At 41.1% G+C, this 20,262-nt stretch overlaps 1 protein-coding gene across 1 annotated transcript in view; it reads right to left on the bottom strand.

Annotated features, from left to right (window-relative positions):
- Positions 1 to 20,262, bottom strand: part of UBR1 (ubiquitin protein ligase E3 component n-recognin 1) — a 150,601-nt gene that overhangs the window by 123,647 nt on the left and 6,692 nt on the right. Inside the window, 2 exon segments of the mRNA XM_014459411.2 lie at positions 6,682 to 6,760; positions 12,420 to 12,676. Of these exon segments, the coding sequence (XP_014314897.1) occupies positions 6,682 to 6,760; positions 12,420 to 12,676 (336 nt within the window).

Raw genomic sequence — 20,262 nt, forward strand, 5'->3', positions numbered from 1 at the left:
AAAGAACATTATTATATGTATCAACATAGAATTACACCCATGATATACAGTGGGGCCTTGACTTACAAGTTTAATTCGTTCCATGACGGAGCTTGTAACTCAAATTACTCGTATGTCAAATCTTAAAGTGAACGAGTGAGACACGTGATGCTGGGCTGATGTTGTGGCGTTCACTGTGACGTTCGCTGCGCCAACTAGCGGTGGGGTATCTGAAGCTGGCTCGTAACCTGAATTTTAGCTCGCAACTCAAAGCAAAAAATCGGCCAAGAGACGGCTCGTATCTCGAAAAACTCGTTAGTCGGGACACTCGTAAGTCAAGGCCCCACTGTACTGTTAATTTAAAAACAAGTAGCAAAATAGAATATACAGTAGGATCCCATTTATATATACACACACACAATACCTCTCTAAATATATATACATATGTATGTCTATGTGCATGTTTGTAAATACATGTTTATAGATAAAAAAAAAGATCTGTAAGTTTGTACAGTAAAGTGTGTTTAGTTTAACAAAGAAAGTACAAGGGGGCAGAAAGACAAATATAATTTTTATTTATAATCTTCTGTATTATTTGAAATTTTAAAAGGTAAGTTTTATTATATTGCCTAGGTAAATAAACATTTTTTAACACTGTGTGTTTCAAAGATAATCCTCCTATATAATAAAAGCCTAATATGCTAAGTGTCCGGTCATCTGGTCGTCAGTTCAACTAATCAAAGCATAATATGCTAATGATATGCTAAGGCAGCTCAACTGCTCACTATGACAGGCACTGACCACCAGAAGGCAGTCAGTCGGCCAGTAGCTATGATGTGCACTGACCACCAGGGGGCAGACGCTCCAACCAGTAGGTTAGCTTGCTGCTGGGGTCCGGCCTATCAGAACTGAGCGAGACAGGCTGGACACTCCCTGGAGCGCTCCTGCGATCCCTCCCCAGCTGGCCAACCTCCCGCGTCCCTCCCTGGCCCCAATCGTGCACTGGTGGGGTCCCTCGGCCTGGCCTGTGCCCTCTCGCAATCCTGGACCCCTCGGGGGATGTTGGAGAGCCGGTTTCCGCCCAATCCCACAGGCCAGGCCAAGGACCCCACTGGTGCACGAATTTGTGCACTGGGCCTCTAGTATCCTATACAATAAAAGGCTAATATGCAAATCGACCAAAAGGCAGAAAGACAGGTCACTATGACATGCACTGACCACCAGGGGGCAGACACTCAACTCAGGAGCTGCCCCTTGGTGGTCAGTGCGCTTCCACAGGGGGAGCGCCACTCACCCAGAAGCCGGGCTCACGGCTGGTGAGCGCAGCGGCAGTGCTAAGGATGTCAGACTGATGGCTTAGGCTCGCTCCCTGGGGCAGGCCTAAGCCGTCAGTCGGACATCTCCTGAGGACTCCCGAATTGTGAGAGGGAGCAGGCCAGGCTGAGGTACCCCCTTCCCCGAGTGCACGAATTTTGTGCACCGGGCCTCAAGTCTATATAATAAAAGCCTAAGCGACTGTTATGGTGGAATAACCAGAATGACTGGTTGCTATGATGCGCACTGACCATCCGGGGGCAGACACTCAATGCAGGAGCTGCCTCCTGGTGGTCAGTGTGCTCCCACAAGGGAAGTGCTACTCAGCCAGAAGCCAAGCTCATGGCTGGCTAGCATAGTGGCGGTGGCAGAAGCCTCTCCCACCTCCGCGGCAGCGCTAAGGAGCAGTGAGCTGAGTGGTAAAGAGCAGTGAGCAGACGGACAGTAAGGAGTGAGGGATCCCAGACTGCAAGAGGGATGTCCACCTGCCAGCATAGGTCTGATCCTCTGAGGCAGTGGTTCTCAACCTGTGGGTTGCGACCCCTTTGGGGGTTGAACGACACTTTCACAGGGGTCGCCTACATACATCCTGCATACCAGATATTTACATTATGATTCATAACAGTAGCAAAATTACAGTTATGAAGCAGCAACAAAAATAATTTTATGGTTGGGGGTCACCACAACCTGAGGAACTGTATTAAAGCGTAGTGGCATTAGGAAGGTTGAGAACCACTGCTCTGAGAGTTCCTGGACTGCAAGAGGGCGCAGGCCGGGCTGAGGGACCACCACCCCAGTGCATGAATTTCGTACACCGGGCTTCTAGTATGTATATAAACTCTCATTATGTAAGATTACAACAGGCTGATGTTAAAATAGACCGAGATAGTTATTTTTATAATTAAATCTTAGATATCACCAGCTCTGCCTATGATTTAGTGCTTTTGATCCCAACACTTTATTTCCACACATGCTTGTTGAAAGCCTCTATGTCCCAGGTACCATGACAGACATAGGAGGTATAAAGTATATGAGATCTGGACCTTGTCCTGGAGAGCTTATAGTCAGGTAGGGATGAAAGACACAAATATAAATACATCACTGTCATTTAGTAAATATAGAGACATACACAGAAGCGGAACAAAGAAAAAAGAGCATTGTTAGTGAGCTTTGTTTTCTTCTCCAAGTTTATTCTAATTGACTCTAGAATGTGTTCCAAAAAAGAGTGCCAAGATTACAAGCTGGCTTGGTTTTCAGTATTAACTTCCAAGATGCAAGAAGACCCTGTTAGATAAACTCAGCTACTATTTTGGTTCTACTTGATCAAAGTCATATTATTCTGATCTTGGCTACTTAAAATTTATTCTACTCTTCAAATCAAAGACCTTGGTCCTGTCAGCAAGAACGACTGCAAAATAAACTGCCAAATGCCTTGTTCCTATTATCCAGGATGATAGCAAAGTAAAGTAGCAATGCAAGGGTATCCATATTCACCATTCCAAAATAAGGTAAGAGAAACAACATTAAGAACAATAAAATAATTTCATTTCAATAATGATGGTAAAATTATTTTAAAAGTCGGGTTCAGTTATAAAGTTTCTATTAAGAGGTTTCTGCAGGTCCTGCAGGTTTCTGGACTGCTGACTGTACTACATTTGGTATAGTTCTTTCCTATAGCAATTTGGAAAAATGTATTATGAACTTTTAAAAGTTCTTTAAAAAAATAGAACTAAAATTATTTTTTAGAGCAGTTGGTTTAAAGAAAAATTGAGCAGAAAATATCAAGTTTATATATAGTCCTTCTTCCCCTAATCCTACAGTGTATTATTAAGAACTTGCATTAGTGTGCTGTGGTATATTTGTTACAATTGAGGAGTGTAACCAATGATCAAATATGTAAATTCCACCAGTGATTAGCTTTGTAAAACATCTTAACCACACTATATTATAGGCTTCTCAATCTGTTTTTCCTTGTGCACAATATTTATAACCTACATCTATAGCCCAGCACTTCCTGAGCTTAAAGCAATAATATTGAGGCCAGTCTAAAAACATAAACATCACTTTCAACTCTATGGAAGACACAGTCTACATAAAACTTTAGGCATGTTACATGTCCAAAAAGAAACATCAGTCCTGGTCGATTAGGCTCAGTGGATAGAGTGTCAGCCTGTGGACCAAAGGGTCCTGGGTTTGATTCCAGTCTAAGGCACATACCTCGGTAGTAGGCTCCTCCCCTGCCTGGACCCTGGTCAGGACAAGTGCAGGAGGCAACCAATTGATGTGTTTCTCTCATATCAATATTTCTCTCTGTCTTTCCCTCTCTCCAAAAAGCAATAGAAAAATATCCTTGGGTGAGGGTTTTTTAAAAATACACAGAAAGAAGCATCAAGTTATTATGTTTGTCTAAGCCCAGAGTAAAGAACCAATACTGCCCTAACCGGTTTGGCTCGGTGGATAGAGCGTCAGCCTGCAGACTCAAGGGTCCCGGGTTCGATTCCGGTCAAGGGCATGTACCTTGGTTGAGGGCACATCCCCAGTAGGGGGTGTGCAGGAGGCAACTGATCGATGTTTCTCTCTCATAGATGTTTCTAATTCTCTACCCACTCCCTTCCTCTCTGTAAAAACTCAATAAAATATATTTTAAAAAAAGAAAAAAGAACCAATACTATTACTTGAGAAGTATATTTCAGCTCAAAATTACAAGGTTGTCTAAAAATGTAACAGGAAAAGAAAAAGCCCTCAACCTCATTAGTAATTAGGAAAATTAAATTAAGATCACAATGTGACACTATTATATAACCATCAGATTGGCTAAAATTAAAAAGACACCAAATCTTGCAAAAATGTGGAGCAATGGCAACTCTTATATACTGCTGCCATAAATTGGTACAACCACTTTGGAAAACAGTCTGATGTTATCTATTATACTGAAGATCATATACTCTAGAACAGGGGTGGGCAACCCCTGGCACGCGTGCCAAACATGGCACGCCAGTAGCTTTTCCTGGCACGCGAAACCCTCTCTTATAATCTTCCATTTACAATTTTTGTGAACATTTGAATGACTTAAATGTTAAATTACAAGGAATTGGCAAGACACTTGATGTTATGTTTGGTTACATAAAGGCTTTTGAAAAGAAACTGGAAGTCTTTAAGAGGGATGTGGATGGTGAGAGATTTAGATATTTCCCAAACCTCAAGAGGCACATCAAAGACCTCCCAAAAGATGACAGAACAGACTGTCAAAGCCTTCAAAAGCTGTTTTTAAACATCATCGAGTCAACTATTGAGCAGTTCTTCTCAAGATTTGCGAAATTCAGAGAACTGGAAGAGACAGCAAAATTCATGAGGTTTCGAGACAGCATGAAACTGGAGGAACTAAACTTACAAATGTTTTCATGGATAGACATAGCTGACTTTGAAATGCAGTTGATTGAATTTCAGAGGGGCTCAATTTGGAAGCAGAAATTCATTGACCTTAGAGTTGACTTGGAAAACACTGAAAAAAAGTGATTAGAGACAGGAGTACCAGAGAGAAGTGTCGAAAACGAACTATTGAGGACTTGGAATGCCATTCCAGAAAATTTTTTGTTTAAAAAACTGCGACAGCATTACTCTCCATGTTCTCATCCACATACACTTGTTAAGTCTCGTAATAGGAGTAGCCTGACGGATGAAAGTAGTAGCTCGTGCATATCTCTGAAGGTCACGAAATATAAACCTGATGTAAAATCTCTGTCATCAGTGATGCAGCAGCAAAAGTCCCACTGATAATATCAAACCGAGTCATAAAGTTTTCTGTCAGACTATCAGTGTACATCAGTGATTCCCAAAGTGGGCGCTACCGCCCCCCGGTGGGCACTGCAGCGATCCAGGGGGGCGGTGATGGCCACAGGTGCATTTGGGGGCGATGAGTAACTGCTATTAAAATTTAAAAAAAATTAATTTCCAGGGGCTGAGTAATATTTTTTCTGGAAAGGGGGCGGTAGGCCAAATAAGTTTGGGAACCACTGGTGTACATGTATACATAAAAAATAAATGTATTTTTCATCATCATATACTGTGTTTTTGTCGCTCAAATGAATTTTATTATTTCTTCAACGTTCTTCACATACGTACACCTTAAGAGATATCAAGTAGGCGTAACATGTTCTCAAAAAATTAGGGTTGGCATGCAGAAGAATTATGAGTCAGAGATTTTGCTGGTTTTGGCATGCACTCACAAAAAGGTTGCCCACCCTTGCTCTAGACCTCAGCAATTCTATTCCAGATAAATAGCCCAGAAAAACTACTGTACATATATACCAAAACGCACAAATAAGAATGTTCATAGCAGAATTGTTCATAATAACCACAAATTAGAAGCAATGTGCATTATCCATATATAGCACAATAAATAAAGACAAAATGGATTACTGAGCATTATAAGGCCAATGGACAAATTACAGCTACACACACAATGCTGACTGAAAGAAGTCACTCAAAAGGAAAAAGATACGGTCTGACTCCACCTATATAAAGTTCAAAAACCAATAAAACTTGCCCTAACTGGTTTGGCTCAGTGGATAGAGCATCAGCCTGGGGACTAAAGGGTACTGAGTTAGATTTCGGTCAAGGACACATGCTGGTCAAGGTTCAATCCCCAGTGGGGGTGTGCAGGAGGCAGTCAATCAATGATTCTCTCTCATCACTGATGTCTCTATCTCTCTCCCTCTCCCTGCCTCTCTGAAATCAATAATATATATATATTTTTTTAAAAAACCCAGATAAAACTATTCAATATGATTTGAGTGATAAGCTAAAAGGGAAATAAAGGACAAATTATTGTGAGGGGTGAGAGAAAGATTATGATCCAGGAAGAACAAATGGGAAGAGGCCTCTGAGAGCAGGCAATGTTTTATTTCTTGACCTTCGTATTGGTTACATGAGTGTTCACTTTATAGTTATCCTTTTTTTTTTTTAAATACATTTTATTGATTTTTTACAGAGAGGAAGGGAGAGAGATAGAGAGTTAGAAACATCGATGAGAGAGAAACATCGATCAGCTGCCTCCTGCACATCTCCCACTGGGGATGTGCCCGCAACCCAGGTACATGCCCTTGACCGGAATCGAACCTGGGACCCTTCAGTCCGCAGGCCGACGCTCTATCCCCTGAGCCAAACCGGTTTCGGCTTTATAGTTATCCTTTAAGCTGTTCATATACCTTATACAATCTTTTGTATAAATGTGACATACTTATAAAAAATTGTATGGGACTACCTCTTAATCTAAAGTTACACACATCAGAACTGTAATAGCAGGAATTCAAGTACTGGTCAGGAATATGAACTAGGTGGCCAACAGATTCCTGCTAATCTAAATATTTTATGGCTCTATTTTCATACCTTGTAACGATGGTTTTTATGAACACTGTTCTGAAAGCAGTCCATACAGAGTACACATGTTGGATCAATTGCACAATCCCTGAAAAAGATTAAAAATCAGAACCCAAAATTTAGATTACTCCAACTGATGCTTACGGACTATAATGTAATGTGAATGAGTTTCCTATATGATCCAAACTAATTATAAAAATGCTTCAAAAACTAAATTTCAAATAATTTTAGCCATAGTTGAATGTTTAAGTTTGGATATTTCGTTTTGTTTCTTAAATCATTCTCATTACTTTGAGTTTGCACATGGTTTCAAACTGATAAGATACACTTCAAAATTAGTTTTATGAAAAAGTGATTAACTGCCGGAAACCAATTCCAGCATGTCATAATTTCAAGAGTTTCATCAAAAGGTTGATGAGACTTGGGGACTCAACAGGGTTGAGTCACACATGTAGTCACCTGTTGGGAATGGCTAAAGGCATTTCCCCAAACCTGAAAAGGAAACTGATTGTGGCTGCCAGACAGTTATAAGGCATCTTAATCTACATGTTATTGCCTCCTACTGGCCAAACACCTGAACAGGCGTAGGCTATTCCCCTGACAATGCCTCTGTACCCTTTGAAACCTTACCCTTTGAAGTGTATTATCTCCACCTTGCCTTAGTAGAAATTGTGTTAATAAAAGCAAGGGTCCTAGACAAGGAGGGAGTCTTCAGTTCCTTTAACTGAAGGTCCTCTGACCCCCAATGCCTTTCAAAATTATATCTCATCTCTGGACTCTTTATTAGTCTGTGGATTTCTATGTCATCTATGCACAGTGCCTTTTCCAGATTCCTGAACCCTTCTTGATGCTGGGACAAGAACCCCAGCAATTAACTTTTAAAAAAGTATTTGCAATCATCTTACCCATTACATTTACAAACACTTTACAAACAATGATTGTTCAATGGTAAATAAAGCTTGGATAAAGACAAAAGCCATTAGAATGTAAGCATCATAAGGGCAGGAATTTCTATTTATTTTTTAAATTTTTTATTTATTGATTGATTTTAGAGATAGAGGAAGGGGGAGAGAGAGAAACATTGATTTGTTCCACTTATTTTTGTATGCATTGGTTGATTCTTGTATGTGCCCTGACTTGGGACCGAACCCGCAACCTTCGTTATCAGGACGATGCTCTAACCAACTTAACTACCTGGCCAGCATTCTATTTATTTTATACTAGAGGCCCGGTGCATGAAATTCGTGCACTGGGGGGTGGGGGTTCCCTCAGCCCAGCCTGCCCCTCTCACAGTCCAGGAGCCCTCAGTGGATGTCCTACTGATGGCCACAGTCTGGCAGCAGAGGCTCGGAGCAGGCGTCCCGTGTGTGTGGTGGGGGTCCTACCCCCAGCCACACCATGGAGGCTTGGAGCATGAGCCCCTCTGTGTTGATCTCTCAGGCTCCTGGATGTTGTACTCTCCCTTGAGCTATGGCCAGGATGGGGGTGCTGCTTGCAAGCCGGGCTTTCCTGCTCCAGGATCGCCATGGCGATGGGGGAGCAGGCCCAGCTGGGGGCTGCCAACAGGCTGGGCTTTCCTGCTTCCAGGTCTCCATGGCAACCAGGGAGCAGGCCCAGCTTGGGGCTGCCCGAAGGCCGGGCTTTCCTGCTCCCAGATCAGGAGCAGCTTGGGGCTGCCCGCAGGCTGGGCTTTCCTGCTCCCTGATCAGGCGCAGCTGGGGGCTGCCTACAGGCCGCACTTTTCTACTTACCGATGGCCTGATCACCACAGCGACCCAGGGCCCAGCAGCACTTTCCTCCTCTCCAATAGTCATAGGGTCCCGGCTGGGGGCGGGGCTTAGCAGTGCGGGGCTTAGGCGACACAGGGGTCCCGGCTGGGGGCTCAGGTGGCACATAGGGGTCCTGGCTGGGGGCGATGCTTATGCCCCGCTGCCCAGGGCTGCACATGGGGCCCGGATGGCAGCTCGCGCTGTCCCGCCCTGCCTGTAGTATAGGATAGAGGCCTGGTGCACAGGTGGGGGCCGGCTGGTTTGCCCTGAAGGGTGTCCCGGATCAGGGTGGGGGTCCCGCTTGGGTGCCTGGCCAGCCTGGATGACGGGCTGATGGCTGTTTTTAGGCTGCCCGCACCCCCTTTAGGGTGGGGTCCTCACTGGGGTGCCTGGCCAGACTGGATGAGGGGCTGAGGGCCGTTTTCAGGCTGGCGGGTGACTCAAGCTCCCAGCCTCTCCTTTTTTTCTTTTTTGTTTTTTCTTATTCTGGGATTTGTTTACTTTCTATGGCTGTCACTGGAGCTGAGAGCCGGCTTTAGCTCTGAGGCTGGCTCCAGCTTGAGGTCTCGGCTGCTGAAAGCAGATATCTGGGCTTTGTTTACCTTCTATAATTGAAACTCTGTTGCCATCACTGCGGCTCTAAGCTCTGAGCCCGCTGCTGGCTGAAAGCAGGTTTCTGGAGCTTGTTTAGCTTCTATAATTGCAACATTGTTGTATCCGGAACTCAGAGCTGGGCGGCGTTAGGCGGGGAACCTTGGCTTCCTCCATCACTGGAGGAAGCAAGCGTCCTGTTCGCTTTAGCTGCCTGGCTGCTGGCCGCCATCTTGGTTGGCAGTTAATTTGCATATCCTGCTGATTAGCCAATGGGAAGTGTTCAGGGGTATGGTCAATTTGCATGTTTCTCTTTTATTAGCTAGGACTAGAGGCCCAGTGCATGAATTCATGCACACATGGGGTCTCTCGGCCTGGCCAGCGATTGGGGCCGGCGATTGGGGTCCATTGGGGCAGTCTCGCCCAGTCCTGATCAGGCTGATCAGGGACCGCCGGCTGGGGAGGGACAATGGAGAGCTCCAGGGCATGTCTAGCCCTCTCGCCCAGTCCAGATCAGATGGACCCCAGCAGCAAGCTAACCTACCAGTCTTCCCCCTGGTGGTCAGTGAGCGTCACAGCGACTGATTGAGAGGTCAACCGAATGGTGGACCGATAGGCTGGACACTTAGCATATTACGCTTTTATTATATAGGAGGATATTGGTATGTCCCAAACACCTTAAAACAGTGCCTACTACATGTTAGATATTGAACTAATATTTATTTAATGAATGAAATTCAATCTCTCTTCATTTCTTCCCTAACAACAGCTTTTAAAATGTACTATGTTATTTAATATTTTCAGGAAAACACTGAGGACAATATATAGTAAGTCCTCACTTAAGGTCACCTATAGGTTCGTTGAATTTAAGTGAAACAACATATAACAAAACTAATTTCAGCCCTGGCTGAGTGGTTCAGTTGGTTGCAACATCATCTGGTATACTAAAAGGTTGCAAAGGTTCAATTTTCCCAGTCAGGACACATACCTAGGTTGAGGGATCAATCCCTAGTCAAAGCATGTATGGGAGGCAACCAATTGATATTTTTCTCTAACATCGATGTGTGTGTGTGTCTCTCTCTCTCTCTCAAAATCAATTTTAAAATACATATCCTCGGGTGAGGATTAAAAAAAACCCATACACACCAAAAATATAATTTTTACGATAGGTTAATTGATATAAACAAGAGTTAAGTTCCTATGGCATCTTATCATTATAATGAACAACACTGAACAAAATGCTATTTGAGGACCTGCTATAAATTAGTGCAAAATGCAAAATTAATTTTTTTAAAATAATTTTTTTTGATTGATTTCAGAGAGGAAGAGAGAGGGAGAGATAGATAGAAACATCAGTGACGAAAGAGAATCATTGGTTGGCTGCCTCCTGCATGCCCCCCACTGGGGATCGAGCCCGCAACACAGGCATGTGTCCTTGACCAGAATTAAACCTGGGACCTTCAGTCCGCAGGCTGATGCTCTATCCACTGAGCCAAACTGGCTAGGGCTACAAAATTAATTTTTAAAATATTTAGAAGAGTTGAAGATATGGAATTGGAAGTTTTAAAAATGAATCTTAAAAGAATAATAGGAAATAAAAATTGCCTAACAATGTTCTCTAAAATGTATTTGATCTACTGACCTATTTAGAGCAGGATTTCTAAACCTCAACAGTACTAAAGTTTTGAACCAGATAGTTGTCAGACATAAAGATGTACTGTGCATTGTAGGATGTTTAAGCAGCAACCCTGTCTCTACCCACTAGTGCCAATTCCCCAGTTGTGATGATTTGAAATGCCTCCATGTGCCCTAGCCAGTATGGCTCATCCAGGTTAGGGCACATGCCAAAGTTGCAGGCTAGATCCCCAACAGGGGCCTGCAGGAGGCAGCCAATCGATTTTTCTCTTTCATTGATGTTTCCCTCACCCTTCCTCTCTCTCTCAAAACATCAATAAAAACATATATATTTTTTAAAGTCTCCATGACACTTTTGGAGAAATAGGGTCTACAAATGTCTACTATGCTTTAGTTGAAACTGATTAGGGCTTCAGCTAAAAATATGTAAGATAAATGAAGTATATCAGGCTATACAGCAAAACAGTGTACAAAACACATAAGCTGACTTTTTCCTGATGAAAGAATTGGATAAAAGATAGTATGTTCTAAACAACTATTAACTAAATATAAACCAGTCAAACCTAGAATTACAGTAAAGCAAAAAACAATTTCTGTATTTATAAAGTCTAAAAAGTCCCACTTCTAACCCAACCTAAACTACCTCTATTAAAGGAGAAAAAAGAAAAACAACTAAAAGTGCTGCTAAGATCTAAAAGTTGAAAGTTTCAGGCAGGATTAGGGAGTGAAAAAGTTTTCCATGTTTAAGGCAACTGCTCTCACAAAGGGTAAAAGCCTAAATCTGTTTCTAGTTTCCATACCACTGGCCTCCTTTACCCAGTGAAATTCTTTCTGCCCTTACAGGTCTGCAATCCTTTGGCACCAAATCTCACTTGGTAACAAAAACTGACTTGAAATAACATGAAACTACAGACTCTATGTATACCGCTTGCTGTGAATATTTACAGATTTCTTACAAAAATGCTGTGTTTGATGATAAGATCCTGCCTTGACTCTGCTAGGGAAGTATAAAAATTCTGAAATACACCTTGCCTCAAGAGTTTCAAATTAAGAGTATGTGGACTACATAATGAGGCAAAAATCTATCACTTATGCACACTTTTGGAGAACATGAAGAAAAAATGAGAAAACTGCTTAATTATGTCATATTAAAAAAACAAGCTGCCGGCTGACGTGGCTCAGTGGTTGAGTGTCAACATATGAACTAGGACAGTGATGGCGAACCTATGACACTCATTTTTTGGGTTGATTTTTCTTTGTTAAATGGCATTTAAATATATAAAATAAATATCAAAAATATAAATCTTTGTTTTACTATGGTTGCAAATATCAAAAAATTTCTATATGTGACACGGCACCAGAGTTAAGTTAGGGTTTTTCAAAATGCTGACACGCCGAGTTCAAAAGGTTCGCCATCACTGAACTAGGAGGTCAGGGTTCGATTCCTGTGAAGGGCACATGCCCGGGTTGTGGGCTTGATCCCCAGTCAGGGGAGTGCAGGGGGCAGCCAATCAATGATTCCCTCTCATCATTGATGTTTCTATCTCTCCCCCTCTCCCTTCTTCTCTGAAATTAAAAAAAATTTTAAAAACAAAACAAGCTACTAGTATACTAGCAAAAACAGATGTATAAGTGCATAATAAAAGGAAGTTAGTTAAGTAGGATTACACAAGTAATAAACCAAGAAAGTACCTGAATTACAAAATATCAATATTGTAATTATAACCAATCCTGTAAATTTCTAATTCTTACCTACAAGAATATGTTGTTTCTCCACTTTTGAAAACCTTCCCACAGAGTTGAAATACTCCACTATGTTTTAATTTCTCTAAACAAATATCTGGATCTTCTCCAAATAAATACCATTCCAGTGGAGTGAATATTGACGTTTGTATACTTTCCTCCTGCTTTTCCAAGTCTGGGTCCATTTCAGCAAAATAAATTTCGGGCACCAATTGTGCCAAATGGTGCAAGAAAGTAGTATGAAAATCAACTTGCTGATCCCACCACTGAAAGAAAAGAAAATGAGTAGATTTTGTTATAAGTTCCTTCTTAAAATTCTAGGGGCACCAGTAATAGCACAGTTCTGTAATTTCAGAGAAAGTGACCTACAATATATTCTTATTTTATCCTTTGACAATACAAAAGGAAAGTGGGTGATTAAAAAAAAGTCTTGGAAACAAGTGATTGCCCACATATACCATAGATATCTGGAAAAAAGAAAAGCAGCTGTAGTGGGTGAGAATTATCCTTCCCTTCTGAAATGGCTAATTTTTGGTGTGTAAAGGTAACTCTATTATCAGTTAGAGGCTATACAGACAAAGCATTCCCCACAGTATTAGTTTTTTTTCAAGAACCATGCAATTAATGAGAGATCAAAATGAATGAGTGCCAAAGAGTTTTTAGAACACAAAAAAAGCACTAACCATCAAAGGAAAAAAAAATTGGGCCTCATCAAAAGTAAAACCTGCTCTTCAAAAGAAACTGTTACAGATGGCTTCTATGCCATGCTTATTTTTAAAAAATATATATTTGTATTGATTTCAGAGAGGAAAAGAGAGGAAGAGAGAAAGAGAAACATCAATGGTGAGAGAGAATCACTGATTGGCTGCCTCCTGCAAGCCCCACTGAGCCTGTAACCTGGGCATGTGCCCTGACCCGAGAATTGAACCATGACCTCCTGGTTTACTGGTATAGGTCAACACTCAACCACTGAGCAACACCTGCTGGGCTATGCCATGCTTATTTACATCTGAAAGCATGCTCAACATCATTAGTCATTACAAAAATGCAAATTAAAATGACAATGAGATTACCCTACAAAACCCATTAAAATGTAGGTAAAAAAATAAAATAAAGCCCTGGCCAGGGTGGCTCAGTTGGTTGGAGCAGGTTTGATCCCTGGTCAAGGCACATAACTAGGTTGTGGGTTCGATCCCCAGTTGGGGCACATGCAGAAGACAACCAATTGATGTTTCATGTTTCTCTCTCTCTCACTCGCTTCCCCTATTTCTAAAATCAATAAGCATGTCCTGGGGTGAGGATTAAAAGAGTAAACAATGTTGCCCTAGCTGGTTTGGCTCAGTGGATAGCCTGTGGACTAAAGGGTCTCAGGTTCAATTCCAGACAAGGGCACATGCCCAGGTTGCAGGCTCCATCCCCAGTAGGGAGTGTGCAGTAGCAGCTGATCAATGATTCTCTCTCATTGTTGATGTTTCTATCTCTCTTTTCCTCTTCCTTCCTCTCTGAAAGCAATAAAAATATATATAAAAAAAACACAATGTCATGTTGCTTGACTTAGACAAACAAGTGTCAATACTTTTGCAATTAAGAAAAAAACTCTTAAAAATCTGTAAAATATATTTAAAATGACACCAAATAGTTTCAAATTATCTCCCTAACGATATTTATTAACTAGAAAGGGAAAAGATAGTAAGTATAAAGTAGAGACCCTGCAGATACCAAGTTAACCAAGTGATTAAGATAAATATCACTAATAAAAAATATTAATATCAAGAAACCCTTAATATGATGCCCTGAGAAAAATATGGTACCATTTTTGTTATTCTTGCCCAAAATGTATAACCTCATTCCAATTATGAAAAAACATCAAACTCAAATTGAGGATCATTGTACAAAACTGTTCAATAATCTTCAAAAGTATCAAGGTCATGCAGCCAGTGTGGCTCAGTGGTTGAGCATTGACCTATGAACCAGGAGGTCACGGTTTTTTGTTGTTTTTTTTAAAATATATTTTATTGATTTTTTACAGAGAGGAAGGGAGAGGGATAGAGAACCAGAAACATCAATGAGAGAGAAACATTGATCAGCTGCCTCCTGCACGCCCCGCACTGGGGATGTGCCCGCAACCAAGGTACATGCCCTTGACCGGAATCGAACCCGGGACCCTTGAGTCCGCAGGCCGACACTCTATCCACTGAGCCAAACCGGTTCTGGCAGGAGGTCACGGTTTGATTCCCGGTCAGGGCACATGCCTGGGGTTTCCTGGGTTTCAGGCTTGGTTTCCGTAGGAGGCATGCAGGAGGCAGCCAATCAGTGATTCTCTCTCATCATAGATGTTTCTTTCTATCTCTCCCTTCCTCTCTGAAATCAATAAAAATATATATATATATATTAAAAGGAAAGACCAAGACACTGTTACAAATTGACAGAGACTATGAAGAAACTGAGACACAGACTGGAAGAGATAAAGGAGAAATACTAAATGTAATGTGGGATCCTAAAAAAACCCCTGGAACAGAATAAGAACATTAGTGGGAAAACTGGTAAAATTCAAATAAGGTTTATAGTTTAGTTATTATCAATATTAATTTCTTTACCCTAATAATTATACTAAGGTTATGTAGGATGTCAACATTAGTGGATATAGGCATGAGAGATATAAAATAACTGTCTGTGCTATTTTTTCAAGTTTTCTATAAGTCTAAAATGAGTCCAAAATAAAAAGTTACAAAAGAAACTGATAGTGAAGATGTTTATTTACTAATATAGAAAGGCATTAATAATATACTAGAGGCCCGGTGCACAGGTAGGGTCCTTAGGCCTGGCCGGAGATCCGGGCTGATCGGGCTTTCTTTCCCCAGCTGCAGGCCAGGGCGTTCCTTCGTTCCACGCCGCCCCCTGGTGGTGAGTGCATGTCATAGAGGGTGGTCAAATTCCTGGTCGGTGGAACTCTCGAGGGGACAATTTGCATATTAGCCTTTTATTATATAGTTCGGTAAAGTAGGTTACAAAGCAATATGTATGAAATCTCATTTGGATTAAATATTAATTGTATTTACATGGGGGGAAATCAGAGGGAATATATACCAAAATGTTAACAGTTGTGGGTAGTGGACTCTGTTTGTATGTTTGCTTACCTATGAATAATATCTTTACAGTGCTTTCATATTAGGGGGATAATTTTTTATTATAAAAATTAAAACATTTTACTAAAACCTTTTTTTAAAAACTGTGCCTTCCAGCCTTGGCTGGTTGGTGTTCCAGCCTTGGCTGGTTGGTATGCCTAAGTGATTGAAGCGTCAGCCCACGCACAGAAGAGTCGCGGGTTCAATTTCCGGCCCCAGTCAGGGTGAGTTCACCACCACTGGAAGGCAACCAAACTATGTGTCTCTCTCATGTCAATGTTTCTCTCTCTCTCTCTCTCTCTCTCTCTCTCTCTCTCTCTCTCTCTCTCCCCCCTCCCCAACCACTTCCACCCTCTCTAAAAAATTGATGGAGAAATATCTTCAGGTGAGGATTAACAACAACAAAAAAACACCAAACAACAATAACAAAAAAACCTGTGCCGTCCAGCCCTGGCTGGGTGGCTCAGTTGGTTTGAGCATCATCCCATACACCAAAAAGTTTGCTTTTGTTCTATTTGATTGCTCTTAGTAATTTTCCCAACTTAAGAATAAAATTAATAATTTTTTATTCAATCCCCAGATTTTTTTTTTCCAGCATCTGGAATTAAGGGAAGGTTTTCCTAATTGTTTTCTGAAAACAAGTTCTCACATCATTTAAATTCCCAAACATTCCAAATATTTCCCTCATCCCCAGGGACTTACTTGGATGCTTGTTCAGGAACATCATTCTGAAAAAGAAACTTTAAATATAGTGTATAACTCTTTTTCTAATTCTTCTGTTTTGAAGTGGTAACAACATCTGGAGGCTCTAGAAGTGGTCATGTGGCAAGAACTGGGTTAGTAATTGAAGCATCTCTAGCACCAAGAAATCTTTTGGTTACATGTTTTCTTGTGATACCATTTGACAGGTTCATAAACATAAGAAAACAACAACCCTAGTTCAACTGCTTACACCAGCCATGGGCAAACTACCGCCAGCGGGCCCGTTTGAAATGAATAAAACTAAAAAAAAAAAAAAAAGACCGTACCCTTTTATGTAATGATGTTTACTTTGAATTTATATTAGTTCACACAAACACTCCATCCATGCTTTTGTTCCGGCCCTCCGGTCGAGTCAAAAAGTTTGCCCACCCCTGGCTTACACCATAGGGAAACCCTACCCTATCTGATAATTGGGTCTCTAAGCCAGTCAAAACATTTCCTTTCAGCCAACTTCCATTCTTACAGCTCACAATTAACCCAAAATCTACCTTCCTATAACTTTTAGCCTACACTGCCTGAAATGATCCAATACAATTTACTCTGCTATTTTACCCAATACAAAACATTTCCTCTCAGTCAACTTCCATTCTTACAGCTCACAATTAACCCAAAATTTACTTTCCTGTAACTTTTAGCCTACACTGCCTGAAATGATCCAATACAATTTACTCTGCTATTTTATCCAATAGCCTTTCAAATAAATTAAGGTAACTATTATAGTTCTCATTAGTCTCTTCATTTTGAGACTGAACTAGAACATAGAAACTAAAGAAATGTGTCCATTCCTAATGACATAGTATCCAGACCGTTCTCCATTTATGGAACATGTACAATATGCCTCCACACAGGGGAGTAGAACTATTTATTACCTTTCTTATCCAGAGCACTAAATTGCTTTAAAAGATCGTGTTCTTTTTTTGCCAGTCATATCACATTATGATTTAGTGAGCTTGCAGACAATTAAAACCCTAGATCAATCACATATAATTGTGATGAAAGATAGAGTTTACTGTTATTTACTTGAGTGTAGTTCATCTTCTAATAGTTTACTTAATGCCATTCTTCAGAACAAAGTCTATTTGACTTGTTTGGAAGAGTGGAGCTATAACTACTTAATGTGTGTTTATGGACTACCTTTTAAAATGCCTTTGAACTTTTGGTATTTATGAGTAATGACATTAGCCACAGAAGGAAAAATCTATTAATTTATCCACTGGTGGTGGTGATTGTTTTTTTAATACACACATATTCTGCCTTAGGAAGAGAATATGAGATATGTACCCCAGAATTTAGGAAAGCAGATTTCATTCATCAAAAGACTTCAAGGAAAGCCTAGAAAACTGGAGCATGAACGTATGGCTGGAGGAGAAAAAGGAAGAGAATGGTTTAAGAGGGACAGTATGTTCTCAAAGCCATATCCTGACTGCATGTTTATGTATTTCAACAGGGAAGAAAAGAGAGGGGCCTTGTTTATCACATGACTCTGTATTTGTCCCAGCCTATTTTATCAATGCCATGAAGACATAGTAAACTTTCTTATCATATTTGCCAACACAAGGCTTGCAGGGATAAAAAATTCTCCTTAGGCTGATATTGCATTGAAACTAATAAGGTGAAGCTTAATTGTGATTAAAGTAAACTCCATCTGGACAAGGCCTATGTCATTCCCATATAGCAAATAAGCACTTTGCTAAGTACTAGTATAACTCTTCTGGAGTTTTTCAGTAACTTTATTTAGTAGAGCATATTTCCATAATCACTTAGCTTATTAGAAGGGTATAACTTAACATTAAAAAAAAAAAAAGGTTGTACCAAATGCTTTAAAAAAAACCAAACTCATTATATAACTATAGTTTCTTTAATAAGAGGCATGTTAACTCAGAATACCTTAGAACAGTGGTCCTCAACCTTCTGGCCCTTTAAATACAGTTCCTCATGTTGTGACCCAACCATAAAATTATTTTCATTGCTATTTCATAACTGCAATGTTGCTACTGTTATGAATCATAATGTAAATATCTGATATGCAGGATGGTCTTAGGCGACCCCTGTGAAAGGGTCGTTCGACCGCCAAAGGGGTCGCAACCCACAGGTTGAGAATCGCTGCCTTAGAAGAACACACAGTTGTTCATAGTAAAGTCCCTGGGACTAAAGAAGTCTTAATATTTTGTCTTAAGTCATCTGAGGCAATGGGTTAAAGGCTTAAAGAAAATTGTTCATTTCACAGAGAACAGTGTATGATTAATACCTTTAGAGAAATGGGTAAAATGATGGCAAGGGATATTTCAAGTAACCCTCAAAGCCAGCACACATGAAGGATGAACAGGATTGCACCGGTTCACCTTCTGTCACTGGTTTACATATATGCATATCTACCCAGACAGACTCTATGCAGTGTTGAAAACAAAACGTCTTTATTGCAAGACAATGTCTGTTATTAAACGTAAACAGTCATGCCCTGGCCAATGTGGCTAAGTCGGTTGGGATTCCTCTTGTGCACTGAAAGTTTGCCAGTTTGATTCCCAGTCAGGGCACATGCCTGGGTTGCGTCTGGGTTGTGGGCTCGATCCCCGGTAGAGGCCTGCAGGAGGCAGCCAATCAATGTTTCTCTCTCTCTCTCCCCCCGCCCCCCACCTCCTGCTCTAAAAATCAATAAAAAATATTAAAACACACACACACATAAGCGGTCACTCCAGCACCAGCTCATCTATACTAAGTTACTACTCTTCCCTAGCCTCTTACAGGTAGTGGGACTGAATCTGTCACTTTGAACTACAGTTTTAAAACTTCATATCTGACATTATAGAAGTTGGTACTAAAAATCAGCATTTTCCCTAGCTACTCACAATAGAAATTGGGAGATGATAACAAAACAAACAAAAAAAAACCAACAAAAAAAAACCCAACAAAAAAACCCAACAGGTACCTACTATGATCTGGTGATAAAGTGCTTTATAAAGTTGGGACTCAGAAGACCTTGGTTTTCATCCTAGTTTTCTCACTGTGTCCTTAATACAGAAAGCTGTGCTCTGGCCTAAAATGATATAGATTCAAATTTCTAAGGAAAATCCTCCACTGAAAATAGCATGTAACTTCTCACTCCTTCCTCTTTGTCTCAATATTTTAAAGTCAACTATCAAAAGATTATATTATCTTTTAAAGAACCCCTACAGATATGAGATTGTAGATAATTTTTTCCTTTATTTTCATATTTGCACACATAATAGTAAATTTTTAAAAAAAATTAAAATGCCCCCCCATTTGGGTACAAGATAATTTTGGGGATAATGGAAATGTTCTATAACCTGGTTTGGTGGTAGTTACAGAGATGTATACCTCTGTCAAAACGAATCAACCAAACGCTAAAAATGGATGACTTTATTGTATACTAGAGGCCCAGTGCACAAATTTGTGCATGGGTGGGGTCCCTCCGCCTGGCTGGCGATCAGGGCCTATTGGGGCCATCAGGGCCAGCCAGCTGGGGGGAGGGACTGCAGGAGGTTGGCTGTGGGAGCGCACTGACCACCAGGGGGCAGCTCCTGCGTTGAGCATCTGCCCTTTGGTGGTCAGTGCGTGCCATAGCAATTGGTTGACCAGTCATTCGGTCGACTGGTCACACAGACACTTAGGCTTTTATATATACACTAGAGGCCCGGTGCACAAAATTTGTGACTGGGGGGGGGGTTGAACTACATAGCCTTGATCGGGGCCTCTCGCATTTCGTTACCCTCCGAGTTAGAACAACCTTGTGGCTTATGGAGGAACCCTGGGGGTAGAGAGCTAGCCCATTCCCAAGGGGCAACCACTGGTTGGGCTAGGAGTATGGATGATGGGGGAAATGGAGGGACGCCCCTTAAATTGCAGATACTGAAAATCGGGAAGGTGATATGGAGAGCAGTACGCTCGGGTATTGTCGTTTCGGGGTCTTCCTGCCCCCCCCTGTTCTCCTTAAGACAAGTGTGATT

The sequence above is a fragment of the Myotis lucifugus genome, unplaced genomic scaffold, assembly GCF_000147115.1.
Source record: "Myotis lucifugus unplaced genomic scaffold, Myoluc2.0 scaffold_109, whole genome shotgun sequence".
In the NCBI taxonomy this organism is placed as follows: Eukaryota; Metazoa; Chordata; class Mammalia; order Chiroptera; family Vespertilionidae; genus Myotis; species Myotis lucifugus.